The sequence below is a fragment of the Schistocerca americana genome, chromosome X (genome assembly GCF_021461395.2).
Source record: "Schistocerca americana isolate TAMUIC-IGC-003095 chromosome X, iqSchAmer2.1, whole genome shotgun sequence".
In the NCBI taxonomy this organism is placed as follows: domain Eukaryota; kingdom Metazoa; phylum Arthropoda; class Insecta; order Orthoptera; family Acrididae; genus Schistocerca; species Schistocerca americana.
Window position 1 is genome coordinate 717,598,653 of NC_060130.1, and position 18,605 is coordinate 717,617,257.

At 41.0% G+C, this 18,605-nt stretch overlaps 2 protein-coding genes across 6 annotated transcripts in view; one reads left to right on the forward strand and one right to left on the reverse strand.

Moving 5' to 3' along the window:
• The window catches only part of LOC124555207 (GATOR complex protein NPRL2), a 163,376-nt gene extending 157,953 nt beyond the window's left edge, over window positions 1-5,423 (forward strand). For all 5 annotated transcript variants that reach the window (XM_047129053.1, XM_047129054.1, XM_047129057.1 and 2 more), the window contains one exon: window positions 4,694-5,423. The gene's annotated coding sequence lies outside the window, so the exon portion shown is untranslated. The remainder of the gene's footprint in view (window positions 1-4,693) is intronic.
• Window positions 5,424-7,232: 1,809 nt separating this feature from the next.
• Window positions 7,233-18,605, reverse strand: part of LOC124556271 (nicolin-1-like) — a 136,856-nt gene continuing 125,483 nt past the window's right edge. Inside the window, exons 5-6 of the mRNA XM_047130256.1 lie at window positions 10,324-10,446; window positions 7,233-7,325 (exon numbers count right to left, since the gene is read on the reverse strand). Of these exons, the coding sequence (XP_046986212.1) occupies window positions 7,233-7,325; window positions 10,324-10,446 (216 nt within the window). The remainder of the gene's footprint in view (window positions 7,326-10,323; window positions 10,447-18,605) is intronic.

The window sequence follows — 18,605 nt, forward strand, 5'->3', positions numbered from 1 at the left end:
CTCTTGAGTATTGGTGTAATGTGTGCAACTTTCCATGGCTCTTTCGTCAAGAAGTTGTATATGATTCTTAGAAATTCGGCTATTTCATTGGCATACTCAGAGAGGAACCTGATTGGTATATAATCTGGATCAAAAAACTTACCATTATTGAGTGACTCAAGTTACTTTGCTACACTGAGGGCATCTATTTCTAAATTACTCATGTTGACAGCTATTCTTGATTCGAATTTTGGAATATTTACTTTGCTTTCTTTGGTGAAGGAATTTCTGAAAACTGTGTTTAGAAACTCTGCTTCAGTGGCACTTTTCATCGGTAGCAATAGCATTGCTGTCCTGCAGTTAAGGTATTGACTGTGTCTTGCTATGGATATACTTTACATTTGACCAGAAGGTCTGATTCTTTTCCTTGTGTGAGTTCATGCATGGTGTACATGAGGCCGTGAGCTATGCAGCCCTTTCTTCCTTCCCGCGCTGCATTTCCTTCTCTGTGCCCCTTCCTCCTTCTTCTCACTCCTTCTCCTCTTCTCCTTCCTTTCTTCTATCAGTGTCCTTGTTTACGTCTGCCCGGCTATCCTCCTTGTTTCTGGTATTCCTTCTGGCATTTGTTCTTCTTTGTTTGTCTTCTTCACCTTTCCTTTTTGGTGGTTTTGGTCCCCCTTTGAGGTTTGCTGTCCCCTTCTAAATTTTCTCTCTGTAGAATGAACCAACTGGGGAAGAACACCTTACTTCATATTTTTGGCATGCAACCTTACCACCTCTTCCATCTTTCCCTTGATGCTGCTTTCCTTTAATGCTATATAGCCAGCAGGGTAGCCAGACCATGTGATGGAGTCATTACATACCCTTTTGATTGAGCCCCCTCACAACACAGAGATTACACTTCTGATACCTGAGCTGTTGCCTCCTTGCGTATGCCTAGGAGTGGTTGCTTATCATTCTGGAGCATCAGAACTCGTGCCAACAGCCACTGTGCCAGACGACCCTTGCTGTGGCTGGTTGGCACCCATGAGGAGAGCCTCTGATAGTGGGTGGTGTCAGAACAGACGCTTTGCATATGAAATGTATTAAGCTTAAAAAAACAGCTGGTCTTCTACAGCCATCTCTTTAGTTGGCAATCTTTTAATGCTGCTTTTTAAGACCCTGCGACCTTCCTTTGCCTGGCTACACCCTGGGAGAAAGGCCAGGCTCACCGACTTGGGGTAAAACCCTTTTCCCGAAATCTGGTGTCCACCAGGACTGTCTTCATTGCCACCAAGCCATTATTTTTTGTGGAAACTATCGAAGACAAGTTTAGCGAAGTGGACATTCTGAGTAATATGCGGCCAGGATCACTGTTGATCAAAACTTCATCTGCCACCCATTGTGCAGCTCTTCATGCCTGTGACACTCTTTTCGACATCCCTGTGTCCACCACTCCTCGCCAGACTTTGAATATGGTTCAGGGAGTCATTTTTCATAGAGACTTAATCCTTCAAACTAACGAGGAACTCATTCATATTGTTTGGCATGTTCAGAAAGGCTGTAAGGACAATCATATCAACATCAGTGCCTTTATTCTGACATTTGAGATGGTTACTATTCCAGAGAAGATCGAGGCAACGGTTTATCAGTGTAATGTGAAGCCATACATCCTGCCACGACTGAGGTGTTTTTGGTGTTTGTGTTTCAGGCACATCTTCTTGCTGTACGACGGACCTCTGTGTTCTTGTCCCTGAGGGGACCACCCTCACAATCTGAGTCTGACCTTTTTGGATGTTACCTGTTGTTGTTGGTGATGGATGGTGACCTGGTGGCACGACTGGCTTCAGTCCATTTACCTCCCATTTGGCTCCTGTTCTGGGCTTATTCAGTGGAACTATAGTAACCACCACCTTCCGGAGTTGCAGTCCTTTATTTCCTTTTACTCTGAAGCTTGTGTCTTTCTCCAGCAATCTCATTTTACTTATGCTCACTCTCTGACCCTTCATGGATTCCATGCCTTCTGTCAGGACTGGGTAGGCCCTTTGAGGCCTTCCTTTTGTGCTCACACATTGGTCTATATGGAAGTTTTTAGTACATGGATCTCCCTTTCTACCACATTGGAAGCAGTCTCCTTTCAGGTACACTTATGCTCTGTCATCGCAGTTCACAATCTCTGTCCCCCCTCTTAATGGGCCCAATTTGCCACTGACCAGTCTCATGATGGAGTACGGCCATTGCCATTGCCATTGCCTATCTCCATGCTGCCTTGCAACATCTTAACGAGCACTCCTTCTCCGCCAGTCTTATTACCTTTAAATGTCTTCATACCAAAGCCCATTACTTAATCAAACAGAGCAAGCAGGTGTGTTAGGAAAGTTTTGTCTCTTTTATTGGTTCTTCCGTTGCTTTATCATGGGTGTGGGCTACAATCCATACCCTCCAAGGTTGCAAATGGCAGTTTTCCATCCTGGGCCTTGACCATCCCGGTTGCTTTTGTACTGATCCATCGATTCTTGCGGAACACCTTGCAACACATTTTGTGTCGACATTGGCATCAGCCTCCTATAGAGCCACCTTCCTTCTCTGAAAACATTGGGGTGAAGCCACCTACCCCCTGCTCTCCTTTACCTCTCTGGGGGTAGATTTGTGGCTTTATGTCAAATTACTTTTTGTTCAGTTGTGGGCTAATTTTTTTTCTGCCTGCTGTAGAGTGAGTTATACTATTTTCACTCTTGGATTGCTCATCTTCCCAATATTTTGAATGTTCCTAAGTCTTTGATTCTTTTAATTCAAAGGAACGTATAAGAAATAAATGGCACTGTAAACTTTGTACAGACACTCTTAAATAATTGTTATGCTCATCATTTGTGGGAGATCTGGAAGCAGTCATTTGTATGTGGAATTAAAACGGGGTATATCAGATGTACATCCGGTGGAGGAAGGTACACATATGGTGCCCATTTGTGCAAGGACAGATCAACTTTCACCCTCTTACCTCTAGATAAGGATGAGAGATGCACCGTTTTAAGGCTACCTAAATTGGCAGTGGTGTGGGGTATGATTGCCACAGGACAATCTGTACACTACAAATAAGGTTTGAAATTGAAATTGCAGAAAATGAACTTTCACCTATTTTGCTGCTGTTATTGGTTCTCGTAAATAAGTTAAAAGATATTAGACAAAGGTGACTAACTTCTTTTTATTTCTGGCAAGTCACAAATTGAATAAATAAAAGTGACTTCCTGTTGTTAAAAAACTATACACTTACTGCACCATATTCTAGAATACCATTAAAAAATGATCCGTTGAGCTCCATGTTTGTGGTCTAAAGAACAGGGTGTAAATAACAGATATGAATCATAGAAGTTTGTAAATACCACACATTATGATTACAATAGAATTTCCTTCCCACTCCCCTCACACATTTGTAGTGATGGACACTTTGCTATGCCACAGCAATGTTTATACAAAATGGTTCAAGTGGCTCTAAGCACTATGGGACTCGACACCTAAGGTCATCAGTCCCCTAGGCTTAGAACTACTTAAACCTAACTAACCAAAGGATATCACACACATCCATGCCCAAGGCAGGATTCGAACCTGTGACCGTAGCAGCAGCGCGGTTTCTGACTGAAGCACCTAGAATCGCTCGGCCACAGTGGCCGGCTAATGTTTATATAGCGAGGAAACCTTGGCCATATTATTTTCTGCTCATGAAAAGACTATATCAGTTAATGACAGTCAGACATAAGGTAGATACTTTGAAATCCTTTGACAGATTTATTTCCCATTTTAAAAAGTGAAGATTGACAAGTTAGCAAATCTTGCATTATTTCATATTCAGTGTCAGAACTCCATTTGGGCTCCATGAAGCATCAAATAAATGTAAAGTTGTGCCTTATGATTACTACTTTACTATTTATTATTGTATCTAGTTCTTACCAGAGCAAAACAAATGATAAACAGAAAGCAGTTATTCATAAGAGTGAGGCAGCTACACAGAGATTTCCAAACTACAGTTGCCACTTTGTTTTCTTGTGAAATTTGCAGCACTGAGACAAACATTATCGTGTTAAAAAAAATAACCTTATTTCCTCAGGATAGTTATTCTTTGTTCTGTGACTGATTTCCCAGTGTTTGTTTTTATATCTTTGTTTATGTTTATATATGTTAGCCTATGTCATTTTTTGGATCTGTAAAATATTTTTTCCACTTCATTGCCCTACTTGTAATCGTGCACTTACCTCTATATACATTACGCAAGTGATGAAAGATAATGGCTGCCAGACTCTTCATTAGTGTTGATTACATCACTGCATACTGTTGATACAGTATGCCACTGTCAGCGATTCCTTTCCATTTATTGTTATTGCCTGTATTGTCTCCTGTTTTGTTCAAATCACAGTACTTTGATATCAGAATGTAATCTATAGAGGGTTAAGTCTCCAATATTGAACAAATTTACTTGCTGTCTAACGTGGCATCAGAATCAACTCTTGGTTATTGCTTTGTTTAATCATTGTAAAACAGACTAGTACCAAATTTGCGTCATGCAAGTAGAATGTCTTTTGCATTTCAGTAGTAAGTTTTATATTGGTTCTTTCTTCTGATTTAGCTTATTTCACTGTCAGTATAACTGTGTTTTCCTGTTGTGCTTTAAGCCTGATTTTCTAAATAACAGTTTTTGTTATCATTCTGTTATATTGTATAGATACTGTTATTTCTTTTTCAGGTTCTCATTTTTTGCACATTAAATGGAGGAAATAATATTTATAATGATCTGTCTGAAGACTATCGTACATGTACATACACTTTTGCACTTCATACGAAAGAAGTTGCTTAAAAATCACTACAGTACAATTTTTAATGCCAAAATTAATTCAGTATTGTAGTATTTCCAAATGATCTAGAGTTTATGAAAATGTTATGTAAGATTATACCATTTTTGTGTTTCGCAATGAACAATCTATGTTTTGTGATAAGACTGTATAAAATAAGAAGACTGCATATTGTATGTCTACGTGATGTAAGGCTGACAAGTAGTTATTTTGTTGTAGATTCATTATATTAGCAAAACTGTCTCAGTAATTGTTTAATACATAAAAGCACAACGAACTGCTTTAGAATGAGTCATCGAAAGAGTCCAAGTAATTAAGCTGTAATTTTGTCATATTTATTTTACCATGATGAGATTCTTCTTCATAAGCACTCAAGGCACTCGAATTAATTTCTGTTGTCATCCTTGTATGTGTAACTTACGAAATTCATCATGTTGTTTTTTTTTATGTTTTTGTTTTCTTTTTTTTCTATGAGATATGATATTTTGTCATTTTGTATACATAACGAGAATAGATCATTACTTACTAAATAGAGGAACATTGTGAGACAACAGTCTCTCTCTCTCTCTCTCTCTCTCTCTCTCTCTCTCTCTCTCTCTCTCTCTCCTCCCTCCCTCCCTCCCCCTCTCTCTCCCTCCCCCCCTCTCCCTCCCTCCCCCCCTCTCCCCCCCCTCTCCCCCCCTCTCTCTCTCCCTCTCCCCCTCTCTCTCTCCCCCTCCCCCTCTCTCTCCCCCCCTCTCTCCCCCCCCTCTCTCTCTCTCCCTCCCCCCTCTCACCCCCCCTCTGCCCCCTCCCTCCCTCCCGTGTGTGTGTGTGTGTGTGTGTGTGTGTGTGTGTGTGTGTGTGTGAGAAAGAAAGAGAGAGAGAGAGAGAGAGAGAGAGAGAGAGAGAGAGTCTCCTTTGTTTGGTAAAGAGTGATCTACCCTCATACGTGTATTATATTCCATCCTGCAGTTTCTGTAAAATTGTGTTCTATATACAGTTATTACATAAATAGTGTGAAATTATATCTTGTTTATGGTATGTTTTATTTTCTTAAAGTTTTTATCAAACTGATTGTTATTTTTCACCCTGTTGGCTTCTTTTGTTTTTGATTGTGTTAAAATGTTTTTCTCTTCATTCTCCTTTCATCTTTTACTAAATAATTAACTTTGTTATACATTGTTGACAATTTAGTGATCATGTGCAATAAGCAATACTTTCACATTTTGATCAGGTATTGTAACTTATTATTTGATACCAATTTATATATTATAATAAATGATGTGATATAATTTTATATAAGCTTATAAGATTCAAATAAATCCACGAAGGCATAAAAACTTTGGCTACCATCAGTGATTTAATATAATAATCTTTATTTTTCCATAAATGTAATAGAACAATAAATATGCGAAACAGAAAATTAAAGATACAGGTGGATTGTTATGAAGCATCAAAATTGAATCATAAAACATCTGACTGCTCAGCGTCATTTGCTGGTCAAACTTCACTTTCTTATCCCTAGTGTTGAACTTTGTTACAGATGGGGAAGATTGAAAAACTCATATGCTCTGTTCACCTGTGAAATTAACATGGAATCATGTGTTAACTTGGTCACTATAGTTTTAGATATAACATTTTTACAGTTTGTCACATTGTCCTCAGAGATTCACAAGACTTATACGAAGATGAATGTGTTAGTTACTTACACATTTTATAAATTGTATTAGGTATAACTGATAGCATGCAGGAACACACAAGTTGTACAAGAATTATACATCTGGAAATCAGACTTCGTCAGGATATTGCAGATTTTTACAAAAGTTAATGGAGGAAATAGCACACCAAAATACTGTTGCTTCGAATAGGAGGGATGGACGTGTCAAAGCTAGATTTTATCACTCAAACACATCAAAGTTTTGATGTACTGGTATCAGGAAAAGTACTGAAAACAAAACAAAAAAGTAATTCCTAATATCTTTTCTTTTAACTGTACAGAAAGTTGATACCAGGGTCTCAGTTACAAAATATTGTCACACATATCACTACAACATCAATGTAAGGATTGGGGTATCAGTTGTTGGGCTCATTCTAAAAATCTTGGCATTTCAGCAATAATTGAACTGCTGACGAAAATTTGGATGAATGATGTCATGTACTACTGAATGAGCATCAAACATGGTTCATTTTACTTCAGCAGAAGAAATCACTAAAATTCAAACAAGGTGACTGATATGGCCACTGACAGATCCTGAAAGTTCAGTCCACTGATTTCAAAGTCCATATGTAAGACAGTGTTTCTCAACATTATCAAAATATGCTTGTTTTCCATCTAATAGATACCACTTGTAGGAAAATGCAGTGATACTGTCCTTTGTGCCCATTGTGGAGAATATAAGGCACAAACAATTAATTGTGAACAATGTTGGCTGAACTACTTACAGTGAATTGTCAATTAGGAACAGCAGGTATCATAGGCTGTGTAATTTCTATTGCCCAAACATGCAGAATGTTCATGTTGAAGATGTATGAAGTAAGCTTCTTCTGTTAACAAGATATAGGCTACATCACAGTTTGTCGCAGAAGTGTGTACAAACCACAAGCAATCCCATTGTGACCTGAAGGTAAAATAGGATAAATAATTTATGTGTACCACTTTTGAAAAAGAACTGTGAGAAACTATGAAATGCGTTATTGCTGATAGTTGATACACTATTGCTCAAAAGTATCTGGACACCCCAAAAAACATACGTTTTTCATGTTAGGTGCATTGTGCTGCCAACTACTGCCAGGTACTCCATATCAGCGACTTCAGTAGTCATCACACAACGTGAAAGAGCAGAATGGGGCCCTCAGCGGAACTCAGGGACTTCTAACTTGGTCAGGTGATTGGGTGTCACTTGTGTTAACGTCTGTACGCGAGATTTCCACACTCCTAAACACCCCTAGGTCAACTGTTTCCGATGTGATAGTGAAGTGGAAACGTGAAGGGACACGTACAGCACAAAAGCGTTGAGGCCGACCTCGTTTGTTAACTGACGAAGACCGCCGACAGTTGAAGAGGGTCATAGTGTGTAATAGGCAGACATCTATCCAGACCATCATACAGGAATTCCAAACTGCATCAGGATCCACTGCAAATACTACGACACTTAGGCGGGAGGTGAGCGGCTGCTCATAATCCACACATCACGTCGGTAAATGCCAAACGACACCTCGCGTGGTGTAAGGAGCGTAAAAATTGGACGATTGAACAGTGGATAAACGTTGTGTGGAATGACGAATCACGGTACATAATTTGACAATCCGATGACATGGTGTGGGTGTGGCGAATGCCCGGTGAACATCATCTGCCCGTGTGTATAGTGCCGAGAGTAAATTTGGAGGCGGTGGTGTTATGTTGTGGTCGTGTTTTTCATGGGTTGAGCTTGCACCCATTGTTGTTTTGTGTGGCACTATTGCAGCACAGGCCTACACTGATGTTTTAAGCACCTTCTTGCTTCCCGCTGTTGAAGAGCAATTCGAGGATGGCAGTTGCATCTTTCAACACGATCGAGCACCTTTTCATAATGCACGGCCTGTGGCAGAGTGGTTGCACGACAATAACATCCCTGTAATGGACTGGCCTGCACAGAGTCCTGATCTGAATCCTATAGAACACCTTTGAGAAGTTTTGGAATGCAAACTTCGTGCCAGGAGTCACCGACCTACATCGATACCTTTCCTCAGTGCAGCACTCCATGAAGAATGGTCTGACATTCCCCAAGAAACCTTCCAGCACCTGATTGAACGTGGAAGCTGTCTGCAAGGCTAAGGGTGGGTCAACACCGTATTGAATATAGCATAACTGATGGAGATTGCCATGAACTTGTAAGTCATTTTCAGCCAGGTGTCCAGATACTTTTGATCACATAGTGTTTTTGGGCTTAGGGCCATCATCAGAAGCAAATTCTTTGCCTAACATTTCACCTTCCAGTGCTGGGGACACCATCAGACACTTTAACAACTCAAAAATCTCTTACAGTTCTTGGAGGATGAGCTCAATCATGTAAGAATGGTCTTCAGGAAAAACTACTACTCTGTGAAAGAGATAAATAGGGCACTACATCCTAAAAGGTCTAGAACTTCTAATGAAAAAGAACCAACTAAATGGAAAGTTTTCCTTACATTTGTAAAAACTGGCACAAATCACATCAGAAAACTGCTCAGAAATCCTGGTATTACACTGTGTTTAAACCAACAAGAAAGGTATGTGAATATTTGAACACTGCAATGGTCTTACACGAGCCGCTTACAACAGCAGAGGTATATAAAATCCAATGTGTTTGCAGTCAAGTGACAAAGAAACAACAAAAAGAAGCATTAACACTCACATTAAAGAAAGTGAGCAAGTGTGGCCTGGGCGAGACGCGTAAATGAGCCATAGCAGACCATGTACTAGGACCAGGTAACCAAGCGAGGTGGCGTAGTGGTTAGCACACTTGACTCACATTTGGGAGGATGATGGTTCAAACCTACATCCGGCCATCCTCATTTTGCTTTTCCATGATTTCCCTAAATCCATTCAGGCAAATTCCGCAACTGTTCCTTCAAGGGCATGGCCGACTTACTTCGCCATCCTTCCTTGATCCTATGGGACCGTCGACCTAGCTGTTTGGTACCCTCCCCCCAAATCAACCAACCAGCCAATCAGGAAACCACCAAACTTGTTTCTTTGACACTGTGGTTTTAGCAAGATCTAATAATTACTACTCAAGGATGTACAGAGAGGCCATAGAAATTCAAAAGCACACAAACAATTTCAACAGAAATGAAGGAGGGATTGAAATTAGACAAATTTTGGGCTGTACAGTGCTAAAACACTGGACTCGCATTCGGGAGGACGACGGTTCAAATGCCGCATTCGGGAGGACGACGGTTCAAATGCCGCGATGGTTCCTTTGAAAGTGCACGGCCGACTTCCTTCTCTGTCCTTCCCTAATCCGATGAGACCGATGACCTCACTGGTCTCTTCCCTCAAACAACCCAAACCAACATTGCTAAATACAACAAACAGTGCCAACTCTTCCCCACTACAAACTCCGTAGCAATGCTGGCACAACTCCGCAAGCTTAGGCATTGGTCTAATGATGTCATAAACTGACAGTTGCATGGAGAAATATAAACTGTTTGGTCTGCTGAGCTTTTTGCAGTCTGTAACAGCTTTCTGAGTCATTAAAAGCCTGTGGTGATGTGTCCAGCATTGGAAGACAAAACATTAGACAGAGAATTATGCCTTGAACTATGACCTTATGCTGGTAAATCAGATATCAGCCATAACCATTTGAAACTTGATTGACAATTTACTAATATCAGTTGGGTCTCTCAGCAATTTTTACATTTCTGTTGACAATCAAGAAATGGGGGTTCAAATACCGATTCTACAATTCGGATTTAAGTTTCCTATGGTTTCCTTAAGTCACTAATAGTCTCTCTCTCTCTCTCTCTCTCTCTCTCTCTCTCTCTCTCTCTATCTCAAAATGAAATTATCATTTGAATTTACCTGCACATCTTTAAATTGAGCTGGTCCTTCACGTTGCTCTTTCGCCTCTCGCTGATCGTTGCATGCAAGCCACTTAAGTGATTCTACCGTCTGGCACTGAATCACTGTTGTAAGAGACACTTCCTGTAAAATGTTAGCAGGTGTAATCAGTATTTACATATGTTGATAAAACAATTAGACATACATGAATTTAAAAGTTACAGCATGAAGTAAGTCACCTAATTGACTGAAACTTGTTTCATATTTTCCATGCAGTCAGGTAACCTAGTTATTCAAGATTGTTAGCAAGCCATGCATTTGATAACATCTAGGTGGTCCCTCACCTGTATACTGTACTTGCCAGACTGTATTTTAGTACTGGAATCTGTTGCTTCAATGGTGTCTCCTTCTGGTAACCAGTTTGCAAACAATGGGAACATTTACTGTCCAAGAGAGGTTCAAATTAAAAGGCTCCAAAAGGGGGAATAGACATATCACAAGCCAACTTCGTAATGTACACTGTACAGTTTATGGAGGACGTCTTTCATTTTCCTCTGTGATGACGAAGAGTAAGGAAGTAACCAACACTAATGTTGTAATGCCAAAGGACATCAGATCATCTGCAATACATCATGTGAAAGTTGTGGATTCTCTTCCACAGACAGTTACATTGCGAGTCTGCCATTTCAAAGTGTGAGGCATGCTGTCTATTGTATATACCTACCATAAGCTGTGCAGGAAGTGTAAGCAATATTCAGGCTGTATGGTAAGGATTGTCACAATACACATTTAGGGATCTGTAAAGCACCATCCTATGACATCTGACTGACTACCTATCCTCATAACAATCAAATGCCATAACAGATATGCTACATGTTTATGTGTGTACACATGTGAACAATTGAATTAATGATGCATATCTGTTAGTGTACAGTATTCTTAGTCGTTACGACGGTCACAATGCAGATGAATCCAGGTTCTGTTTACAGCATCATGAGTCGCATCCGTGGTTGGCGACATCGCGGTGAACCCACATTGGAAGCGTGTATTTGTCTTTGCCATACTGACGTATCACCCAGCATGATGGTATGGAGTGCCATTGGTTACACGTCTCGGTCACCTCTTGTTCGCATTGATGGCACTTTGAACAGTGGACGTTACATTTCAGATGTGTTACAACCCGTGGCTCTACCCTTCATTCGATCCCTGCGAAACCCTACATTTCAGCAGGATAATGCACGACCGCATGTTGCAGGTCCTGTACGGGCCTTTCTGGATACAGAAAATGTTCGACTGCTGCCCTGGCCAGCACAGTGGGCAGCTGTACCTGTGCACGCCATCCAAGCTCTGTTTGACTCAATGCCCAGGCATATCAAGGCCATTATTACGGCCAGAGGTGGTTGTTCTGGGTACTGATTTCTCAGGATCTATGCACCCAAATAGTGTGAAAATGTAATCATATGTCAGTTCTAGTATAATATACTTGTCCAATGGATACCCGTTTATCATCTGCATTTCTTCTTGGTGTAGCAATTTTTATGGCCAGTAGTGTAACTATGACATTTGCAATATGTTCTTATCTCTCATAGTTTGTCTGTAATAAACAATTGGTATCAAATGGAGAGAAGAGTACCTCAAGAAAAACACAGTCATGCTCATTCACCAGTGAAAGTATCTGCAGTTTGAAACTTTCTGTGGTCAGTATATCCAAACAAAGATATGTTCAAATGGTTCTGAGCACTATGAGACTTAACTTCTGAGCTCATCAGTCCCCGAGAACTTAGAACTACTTAGACCTAACTAACCTAAGGACATCACACACATCCATGCCGAAGGCAGGATTCGAACCAGCAACCGTAGTGGTCGCGTGGTTCCAGACTGAAGCGCCTAGAACCGCTCGGCCACTCCGGCCGGCAAAGATATGTTCATGATCAAATATTTACAAAAAAAATGGCTCTGAGCACTATGGGACTTAACTTCTAAGGTCATCAGTCCCCTAGAACTTAGAACTACTTAAACCTAACTAACCTAAGGACATCACACACATCCATGCCCGAGGCAGGATTCGAACCTGCGACCATAGCGGTCGTGCGGTTCCAGACTGTAGCGCCTTTAACCGCTTGGCCACCCCGGCCGGCAAAAATATTTACAAGTTGGTTGTCATTAGAGTAGCTGTTATCAGTGGCCCACATACATCATAATTCTTTAGTTATTCTTAGATGATAATCCAGGAACACCTTCTCTTATGTAGTTCTTATAGATAGAAAAATATGTAATATAATTTTAAATGAGTCACTGCTATGTTTTCAGACACGCAAAAGAACTGCAAGACAAAATATTTTGTGACAAAGTACAAATATATGTGTCAGTGTCATATTAAATAATATTTTCGTTTCTGAGAATTAACTGCTTTTGAAAACACTTTTGTGTAGTTGTAGTTAATTTTATTGCCTACATTTCCAGGAACACATTTCACTCTATTTACAGTGAAGTGTCTTTTATTCAGTGCAGTCTAAATAACTGGCATAGAGGTTGTATTATAAGTTCTTTGCTTTATTATTTAAACTTATTTCTTTTACATCATGCAGTTGTTCTTCAGTAGAGTTCAATGTGTGTGAGAAGGCACACAGTTTAAGTCATTCCCTCAAATAACTAAAATTAACTTTAAAATCTTGAAGAGAAAGACTGTCTGGACAACACAGTACTTCATTTCAGAAGGCATAACTGCCAGCACTGCTGATACAAACACTGAGTGTAGAAAAAAAGTGCTCATAAATTTCAGAACAACACATTACTTCTTTAGTGAGGAAAGAAGTATTTGTTGGGTAGGGTTGGAAAGGGGATGGGGGCATGGGAGCGAAGGATGAACAGAGGCAAAATAAAGAAAATAGTGTCAGCAAGAATAGAAGCTCAAATATTATACAGCAAAGAGCACTGTGTCAGGTTCAGTTCTGAGGTGATACAAGGGACAAAGTGAGAAGTGAAAATTGATTACAAGCTGAAGAGAGAATGAAAGGTAGAGAGAATAATTCAATTAATGAATATAAAGAAAGGAGAAAAGAGGGGAAAAAAGAGAGGGGTAAAATAAAATAAACAAGCCAATAAAAATAATAAATTTTAGCAACTGGAGAGGAGGTGAGGAGGAAGTTTCACTAGTGGAGGTTATGTCAAAATTCAGTAAATTAGTCAGTTTTTGACTCACTTTTTTTACTTCCAATATTTATTTACGCTGTATTGCATCGTTTGGAGGTTAGTTATTTTCACATAGGGCGCTTCTAACACTGTTTTTCTACCATAGGGCAACAACACACCAAAAATACTTCGCCACAGTGGAATAATAAAAATCGAAAACGGACGATAATGTAAAATGTATCTTGAAAATCATGTGAACAGCCGTCTGATGATGAACCTGCCAGTTCGAAACCGGTAATGGCGCTATTTACCTAAATAAATAGCAATATTAATAGTGGTTGGTTGCTGTTTTCTTCTTTGTAAGAATTAACCTACGTTAATTGTACACAGCCACGGTCTCACCATGTCAGTTTTAGACAAAATAGCAGTACCAAGAATATGAAAATTTATTGCTATTTTGCAACACTGAGTGCATGAAAAGTTGGTGGAGTACCTCAGGGGAGTGCACGGTGGTGTCCTTAATAATTACTTAACTTGTTTTTAATTTAGTCTTCAAAGATTAGTTATGAAATGCACTGTGCAATACTGAGACAATCCTATTTGTAAGTGCATTATATCAGTGTAAATGTCAATTTTGATTTTTGCTTTGCCTTCTTTTCAATAAATTAATCAGTTCTCCCCCCCCCCCCCCCCCCCCCCCATTTAGTGTTATCATGGCCCCTTTGTGGGGTGTGCCCCAGGTTGAGAATCACTGCTGTGGAGTATACCAGTAAATGGGTACTGGACATCCCCAACATGAACAGTTCTTCTGTGCATTCATGTATTCAAACAATTTAGGAGGAAAGTAGATCACTCACAAATAGCATAATGTTTATTAATTGACAGGTACACACAAACGAGTAAGAAAACTTGCTAGTTTTCGAAAACCTACATTGTGGCATCTGGACACACAATGCTAAGGGTGGCAGTGGGTTTTCTGGCAAGGGATGAGGGAGGGAGGGGTGGGAGATGTATGGGCTAGGCATGTGATACAAGGGTACTGGAGCTGGTAAGGTGTGGCACAATGAAGATAACATGTAGGCTTGGATTGGGAGGGTGACAGGAGAGAAGAAGAGAAAACTGTTGGATAGAGAGTGTGTGGACAGTGAGTTAGCAGAGGTTGAGGCCAGGATGGTTGTAGCAGTGAATGATGTGTTGCAAGGATAACTCTCATCTCTGTAGTTTAGTAAAGCCGTTGCTGTAGGGAAGGATCAGATGGTTTGGGTTGTTAAGCAGTCATTGAACTTGAGAATGTGCTCAACTACATGTTGTGCCACAAAGCAGTCAGCTTTGATCTTGGTGACTGTTTGGCTGTGGCCATTCATTCTGGTGGGCAGCTGCTTGGTTTTCATGCCAAAATAAAATGCTGTACAGTGATTGCAGCAAACTGGGTATATAACATGACTGCATTCACAGGTGGCCCTGCCCTTAATCAGATTGGGTAAGCCTGTGGCAGGACTAGAATAGGTGGATTGGGCAGGTCTTGCACGTGGGTATTCCACAGGGATATGTCCCTATGACAAAGGGCTTGGAGAGGGAGTGGTATAGAGGTGGTCCAGGGTATTGTGCAGGTTGGTTTGGTGATAGAATATCGCTTTAGGAGTGGTGGGAAGGAGCTTGGGTAGTGTGTCCCTCATATCTGGGCATTATGATAGATAATCAAAGTCCTGGTGAAGGGTATGTTTCAGCTGCTCCAGTCCAGGGTGATACTGGGTGATTTTTGTGTGTGTGTGTGTGTGTGTGTGTGTGTGTGTGTGTGTGAGGGGGGGGGGGAGTGGGGCACTCCTTTGTTGCTCATTTTGGGGGATGGTGGGTGGGTTAAGACTGCATGAGGATATGACATAGGAAATCTGTCTGGAGACTAGGTTTGGGGTTCAGTGCCTGTCAGTGAAGGCCTTCATCAGACCATCAGTATACTGGGCAAGGCAACTGTTGTCACTGCAGGTACATCATCTGTGGGTGGCCAGGCTGTATTGAAAGAAGATTTTGGTATAGAAGGGGTGACAGCTTTCAACATACAGGTACTGTTGATGGTTAGTGGGTTTACTATAGACAGAGGTGTATCCGAAAGACAGAGTAGACACCGTAGGAGGTGGCGTCTTCATAGCCGTCGACAAAAATATTGTGTCTACTGAGGTCGAAGTACAGTGTGATTGTGAAGTTATCAGGACACGTTTAACAGGGTTAGGGGAAATAAAGTTAATTGTGGGGTGTTATTACCGGTCAGCAGGTTCCACTGTGACAGTTCTAGAATCATTTAGAGGGAATCTACATTCTGTATCGCAGAAGTACCCAGATCATGGTATATTAGTCGGAGGCGACTTCAACCTACCTAGTATAGACTGGGATATCTATAGATTCATTACAGGTGGTACAGACAAGCCGTCATGTGAATTACTTTTGAACACATTATCCGAAAACTGTCTTGAGCAGCTAAATCAACAGCCAACGTGTAATGGAAATATATTAGATATGGTAGCCACGAACAGACCAGACCTCGTCGAAGGTGTCAGTGTTGAGACTGGGATTAGTGATCATGATGTTGTCATTACGACTATGGTTACGAAAGTTAAAAAAGTCGGTCAAGAAGGCTAGGAGAGTATTCTTACTAGAAAGAGCAGATAAGCAGTTGTTAGCATCCCACTTCATTTACTTCCGGTACGATGGACGTGGAAGAATTATGGGCAAATTTTAAACACATTGTAAATCACGTATTGGACAAGTATGTGCCGAAAAAGTGGGTTACGGATGGAAAAGACCCACCGTGGTTTAACAGCACAATTCGGAGAATGCTCAGGAAGCAAACGCAGTTGCACTCGCGGTACAAGAAAGATCGGGAGAATGAGGACAGACAAAAGTTAGTACAGATTCGTGCTGCTGTAAAAAGAGTGATGCGCGAAGGATTCAACCACTACCACCGTCATACCTTAGCAAAAGATCTTGCTGAAAACCCAAGGAAATTCTGGTCTTATGTAAAATCGGTAAGCGGGTCAAAGGCTTCCATCCAGTCACTCACTGATCAGTCTGGCCTGGCAACGGAAGACAGCAAACCGAAAGCTGAAATTTTAAATTTAGCATTTGAGAAATCTTTCACGCACGAGGATCGTACAAACATACAGCCTTTTGAGTCTTATACAGATTCCCGTATGGAGGATAGAGTGACAGACATCCCTGGGGTTGTGAAGCAGCTGAATGGGTTGAAAATAAATAAATCGCCAGGTCCTGATGGGATTCCAATTCTGTTTTACAGAGAGTACTCTACTGCATTGGCTCCTTACTTAGCTTGCATTTATCGCGAATCTCTTGCCCAACGTAAAGTCCCGAGCGATTGGAAAAAAGCACAGGTGACGCCTGTATATAAGAAGGGTAGAAGGACGGATCCTCAAAATTACAGACCAATGTCCTTAACATCGGTTTGTTGCAGGATTCTCGAACATATTCTCAGTCCGAAAATAATTAATTTCCTTGAGACAGAGAAGTTGCTGTCCATGTATCAGCACGGCTTTAGAAAGCATCGCTCCTGCGAAACGCAACTCGCCCTTTTTTCACATGATATCTTGCGAACCATGGATGAAGGGTATCAGACGGATGTCATATTCCTTGACTTCCGGAAATCATTTGACTCGGTGCCCCACTGCAGACTCCTAACTAAGGTACGAGCATATGGGATTGGTACCCAAGTATGTGAGTGGCTCGAAGACTTCTTTAGTAATAGAACCCAGTACGTTGTCCTCGATGGTGAGTGTTCATCAGAGGTGAGGGTATCATCTGGAGTGCCCCAGGGAAGTGTGGTAGGTCCGCTGTTGTTTTCTATCTACATAAATTATCTTTAGGATAGGGTGGATAGCAATGTGCGGCTGTTTGCTAATGATGCTGTGGTGTACGGGAAGGTGTCGTCGTTGAATGACTGTCAGAGGATACAAGATGACTTGGACAGGATTTGTGATTGGTGTAAAGAATGGCAGCTAACTCTAAATATAGATAAATGTACATTAATGCAGATGAATAGGAAAAAGAATCCTGTAATGTTTGAATACTCCATTAGTAGTGTAGCACTTGACACAGTCACGTCGAGTAAATATTTGGGCGTAACATTGCAGAACAATATGAAGTGGGACAAGCATGTAATGGCAGTTGTGGGGAAGGCAGATAGTCGTCTTCGGTTCATTGGTAGAATTTTGGGAAGATGTGGTTCATCTGTAAAGGAGACCGCTTATAAAACACTAATATGACCTATTCTTGAGTACTGCTTGAGTGTTTGGGATCCCTATCAGGTCGGATTGAGGGAGGACATAGAAGCAATTCAGAGCTGGGCTGCTAGATTTGTTACTGGTAGGTTTGATCACCATACGAGTGTTACGGAAATGCTTCAGGAACTCGGGTGGAAGTCTCTAGAGGAAAGGAGGCTTTCTTTTCATGAATCACTGCTGAGGAAATTTAGAGAACCAGCATTTGAGGCTGACTGCAGTGCAATTATACTGCCGCCAACTTACATTTCGTGGAAAGACCACAAAGATAAGATAAGATAAGAGAGATTAGGGCTCGTACAGAGGCATATAGGCAATCATTTTTCCCTCGTTCTGTTTGGGAGTGGAACAGGGAGAGAAGATGCTAGTTGTGGTACGAGGTACCCTTCACCACGCACCGTATGGTGGATTGTGGAGTATGTATGTAGATGTAGATGAATGGAACCATGGGAGATGTGGAGGTCAACATCCAGGAAGATGGCATATTGGATTGAGGAGGACCAGATGAAATGGATGGGAGAGAAGGTTTTGATGTTATGGAGGAATGAGGATACAGTTTGTTGACTCTTGAGTCCAGATCATGAATATATCATCAAAGAACCTAAACCAGACAAGGGATTTGGGATTTTGGGAGGCTAGGGAGGTTTCCTTTAGATGGCCCATTAAAATGTTGGTCAAGTTTTCTTTCTCTTCTATGTGTGCCTGTTGATGACTTAATGCCGGTTCTGCTATTTGGTGAGTGGTCTCCCTTACATTTACATTCTGCTGGAACTTGCCTTACTACATTCACATATCCCGTCAGATTGTTGGTGTTCATCCTTTTATAGAGAACCATGGGAGTTAATTGACAACATGAGTACTTTTATATGTTGCCTTCCCATTCTT